This window comes from Macaca fascicularis, chromosome 6 (assembly GCF_037993035.2).
Source record: "Macaca fascicularis isolate 582-1 chromosome 6, T2T-MFA8v1.1".
Classification (NCBI taxonomy): Eukaryota; Metazoa; Chordata; class Mammalia; order Primates; family Cercopithecidae; genus Macaca; species Macaca fascicularis.
In genome coordinates this window covers 188830485-188835546 of record NC_088380.1, presented here as the reverse complement: position 1 = coordinate 188835546, position 5062 = coordinate 188830485, and the positions used below count along the sequence as shown (strand labels likewise).

The 5062-nt window shown below is 53.2% G+C and overlaps 1 protein-coding gene across 1 annotated transcript; it reads left to right on the top strand.

Annotated features, from left to right (window-relative positions):
- The first annotated feature begins 3448 nt into the window (after nucleotides 1-3448).
- Nucleotides 3449-4835, top strand: LOC135971192 (double homeobox protein 4C-like). Its single transcript, XM_065546013.1, has one exon. The coding sequence runs from the start codon at nucleotides 3558-3560 to the stop codon at nucleotides 4833-4835; it is 1278 nt and encodes a 425-aa protein (XP_065402085.1). The 5' UTR covers nucleotides 3449-3557.
- Nucleotides 4836-5062: the final 227 nt, after the last annotated feature.

Here is a 5062-nt window from a genome sequence, read left to right as displayed (position 1 = left end):
TTTTCAACAAACCATAAGGACATTGGGACTCTATACCTACTATTTGGTGCATGAGCTGGAATCCTAGGTACAGCTCTAAGCCTTCTTCTTCGAGCTGAACTAGGTCAACCCGGCAATCTACTAGGTAACGACCATATTTACAACGTTATTGTAACGGCCCATGCATTCATCATAATTTTATCCTTATAATTGCCCATGGACTCACCTCCTCCATCTATTTCTGCCTAGCTAACTCAGACTATGAACGTACCCACAGCCGTATCCTACTACTGTCCCGAGGACTTCAAACCCTACTCCCATTAATAACCTTTAGATGGTTCACAGCAAACCTTACTAATCTTGCCCTACCCCCCACTATCAACCTACTAGGTGAGCTCTTTGTAATCGCAGCCTCATTTTCCTGATCCCATATGACTATTGTACTAACAGGACTCAACATACTAATTACAGCCCTCTACTCTCTCCACATGTTCATCACAATGCAGCGAGGAACACTTACACATCATATAATCAACATAAAACCCCCCTTCACACGAGAAAATACGTTCGTATTTATACACCTCGCTCCAATCATTCTTCTATCCCTCAACCCCAATATCATTCTAGGGTTTGCTCCCTGTAAATATAGTTTAATCAAAACATTAGATTGTGAACCTAACTATGGAAGCTTATCACTTCTTATTTACCGAGAGAACCTGCAAGGGCTGCTAATCCATGCCTCCGTACTTAAAATTACGGCTTTCTCAACTTTTAAAGGATAACTAACAGCTATCCATTGGCCTTAGGAGCCAAAAACATTGGTGCAACTCCAAATAAAAGTAACAATCGTGTGTACCCCTGTTATAACAACAACCCTCGCCTCCCTAACTCTTCCATTTTTTGCCACCCTCATCAACCCTGACAAAACACGCTCATATCCAAATTATGTAAAAACAACTGTAACATATGCTTTTATTACTAGCCTTCTTCCAACAACTTTCTACATTTTCTTCAACCAAGAAACAACCATGTGAAGTTGACATTGAATAACAGCCCAGACATTAGATCTAACACTAAGCTTTAAACTAGATTACTTTTCCATAATATTTATTCCAATCGCACTGTTCATCACCTGATCCATTATAGAATCCTCGCTATGGTACATAAGCTCAGATCCAAACATTAACCAACTCTTCAAATATCTCCTTATCTTCCTCGCTGCCATACTAATTCCAGTTACTGCTAACAACCTTTTCCAACTCTTCATCGGTTGGGAAGGCGTAGGAATTAATATCCTTCCTCCTAATTAGCTGATGACACGCTCGAGCGGACGCCAACACAGCAGCCATCCAAGCAGTCCTATACAACCGTATTGGCGACATTGGTCTTATCCTAGCTGTGACACGATTCCTCCTGCATTACAACTCATGAGGCTTTCAACAGATATTAGCCCTAAACTCCAACTCAAACCTCCTTCCACTAATAGGCCTTCTCCTAGCAGCAACAGGAAAATCAGCCCAATTTGGCCTTCACCCCGACTGCCCTCTGCCATAGAAGGCCCAACTCCAGTCTCAGCTCTACTTCACTCCAGCACCATAGTTGTTGCCGGAGTATTCCTACTCATCCGTTTCCACCCTTTGATAGAAAACTATACACTAATCCAAAACCTCACATTATGCCTGGGAGCCATTACTACTCTATTCAGAGCCATCTGTGCCCTCACACAACACGATATTTAAAAAATCGTGGCCTTCCCTACCTCAAGTCAACTAGGCCTAATAATAGTCACCATTGGTATTAACCAACCATACCTAGCATTCCTACATATCTGCACCCATGCCTTCTTCAAAGCTGTACTTTTTATGTGCTCCGGATCCATTATTCATAACCTAAACAACGAACAGGACATTCGAAAAATAGGAGGTCTGTTTAAAACACTGCCCCTCACCTCAACTTCCCTAGTTATTGGCAACCTAGCACTCACAGGAATGCCTTTCCTCACAGGCTCCTACTCCAAAGATCTCATTATCGAAGCCACAAATACGTCGTATACCAACGCCTGAGCCCTATTTATTACTCTCATCGCCACCTCCCTAACAAGCGCCTACAGTACTCGAACCATTCTCCTTACCCTAACAGGACAACCCCGCTTCCCAGCCCTAATAAACATCAACGAAAACAACCCCGCCCTACTAAACCCAATTAAATAGGCAGTATAATCACGGGATTCCTTATCACCAGTAATATCCCCCCTACCTCACTCCCCCAGCCAACAACACCCTTCTATCTCAAACTCTCAGCCCTAGACGCAACTGCTCTCGGTTTCCTAACAGCCCTAGACCTCGCCCTTATAACCAACAAACTAAAAGTGAAAAACCCATCACAAATACTCAAATTCTCCAACATACTAGGATACTTCCCCACCACAGTTCACCGTATGATCCCCTAGCAAAACCTACTTATAAGTCAAAACTTAGCCCTCCTCTTATTAGACTCAACATGGCTAGAAAAATCTATACCCGAAATAATCTCACAAACACATATTACCGCTTCCACAACTGTAACCACCCAGAGAGGCATAATCAAACTCTACTTCCTCTCTTTCCTCATCCCCCCTATCCTGACCCTACTTCTAATAATATAACCTATTACCCCGAGTAATCTCAATCACAATGTATACACCAACAAACAATGTTCAACCAGCAACCACCGCTAACCAACGCCCGTAATCATACAAGGCACCCGCACCAATACAGTCACCTCGAATTAACCCCGACCCCTCCCCCTCAAAAATCACCCAGTTACCCATATTATTGAAATTAACCACCACCACTTCTTCATCCAAACTTAAAACCCATAAAACCAGCCCTACCTCCATCATTAATCCTACCAAAGGACCCCCTAGAACCTCAAGCCCTGAGCCCCATGTCTCAGGATACTCTTCAATGGCCATTGCTGTAGTATAACCAAAGACAAGTATTATACCCCCCAGATAAACTAAAAATATCATTAAACCCATATAAGCCCCCCCATAATTGAAAATAATCACACAACCAATCACACCACTAACAATTAACGCTAAACCCCCATAAATAGGAGAGGGCTTAGGAGAAAAACCTACAAACCCCATAACCAATAATACACTTAATGTCGATAAAACATATGTCATTGCTTCCATATGGACTCCAACCATAACCAATGATACGAAAAACCATCGTTGTACCTCAACTACAAAAGCACCCATGATTCCACTACGCAAATCCAACCCAATCCTAAAAATCATCAACCACTCCCCCCACCCCACTCCCCACTTCCGGGGCTTCTCCGGCCCCACCCATACCCAGGCCACAGTGACCTGGGCCCTGTGGGTCCCGGCTTCCGAGGGCGGGCTTGCCCTGGGCTCCTCCGGCATTCCTGAAGGGGCGGAGCCTGTGGGCCTTTATAAGGGCCGCTGGCCGGCTGGGCCGGCCTCCTGGCCGGACCTGCTCGCCGTGCACGGGCCGACTGAGGGGCACTGGAGCCCGCCGGCCTCTCTCTGCCCGTGTCTGTCCGCGAAATTCCGGCCAGGTCTCCCCGCGATGGCTCTCCCGACACCCGGCGACGGCGCCCTCCCGGCGGGAGCCCGAGGACGAGGACGGCGAAGGAGACTCGTTTGGACCCCGAGCCAGAGGGAGGCCCTGCGAGCCTGCTTTGAGCGGAACCCGTACCCGGGCATCGCCACCAGGGAAGAGCTGGCCCAGGCCATCGGCATTCCGGAGCCCAGGGTCCAGATTTGGTTTCAGAACGAGAGATCGCGCCAGCTGAGGCAGCACCGGCGGGAATCTCGGCCCTGGCCCGGGAAACGCGGCCCGCAAGAAGGCAGGCGAAAGCGGACCGCCGTCACCCGGTCCCAGACCGCCCTGCTCCTGCGAGCCTTCCAGCAGGATCGCTTTCCAGGCATCGCCACCCGGGAAGAACTGGCCAGAGAGACGGGCCTCCCGGAGTCCCGGATTCAGATTTGGTTTCAGAACCGGAGGGCCAGGCACCCAGGCCAGGGTGGCGGGGCACCGGCGCACGCAGGCGGCCCGGGCGACGCGGCCCCCGGCGGGTGTCCCCCCGCTCCCTCGCCGGTCGCCTTCACCCACACCGGGGCGTGGGGAACGGGGCTTCCCGCCCCCCACGTGCCCTGCGCGCCCTGGACTCTCCCACCGGGGGCTTTCGTGGGCCAGGGAGCAGGGGCCGTCGCCCCGCTGCAGCCCAGCCAGGCTGCGCAGGCAGCAGGGATCTCCCATCCCGCCCCGGCAGGCGGGGATTGGGATTTTTCCTACGCTGCCCTGGCGACTCCGGAAGGGGCGCTCTCCCACCCTCAGACTCCCCGGGGGTGGCCTCCGCGCCCGAGCCAATGGCGGGGGGATCGGGACCCGCAGCACCACAGCCTGCCGGGCCCTTGCTCGGTGGGACAGCCTGGGCCCGCTGGAGCTGAGCCGCAGGGCCAGGGTGTGCTGGCGCCGCCCACGTCCCAGGGGAGTCCGTGGTGGGGCTGGGGCCAGGGGCCCCAGGTCGCCGGGGCGGCGTGGGAGCCCCAAGTCGGGGCAGCTCCACCTCCGGGGCCCGCGCCCCCGGAGGCCTCCGCGGGGCAGGAGCAGATGCAAGCCATCCGGGCGCCCTCCCCGCCGCTCCAGGAGCCTGGGCGCTCGTCTGCACTCCCCTGCAGCCTGCTGGATGAGCTCCTGGAGACCCCCGAGTTTCTGCAGCAGGGGCAACCTTTGCTGGAAACGGAGGCCCCGACGGAGCTGCAGGACGTGGGAGAGCCCGCTTTGCTGGAACCGCTACTCCTCAGCGACGAGGAGTACCGGGCTCTGCTGGAGGAGCTTTAGGACGCGGGGTTGGGGACGGGATCGGGGGCGGGGCGGTGGCCTCCCTTTCGCGGTGAGCACCTGGCTCGGTGTGGAGAGGCCTGTTTTCCCTCCGGGCTGACCAGCCTGGCATTCCTGCCTTCCCGGTCTGGGCGCGGCGGCGGCGGCCGGAGACTCCACACCGAGGAGAACTGAGCATCCATCCCGGGGATTCCAGAGCCGGCCCAGGTTCCAGGAGGGGGACCGTC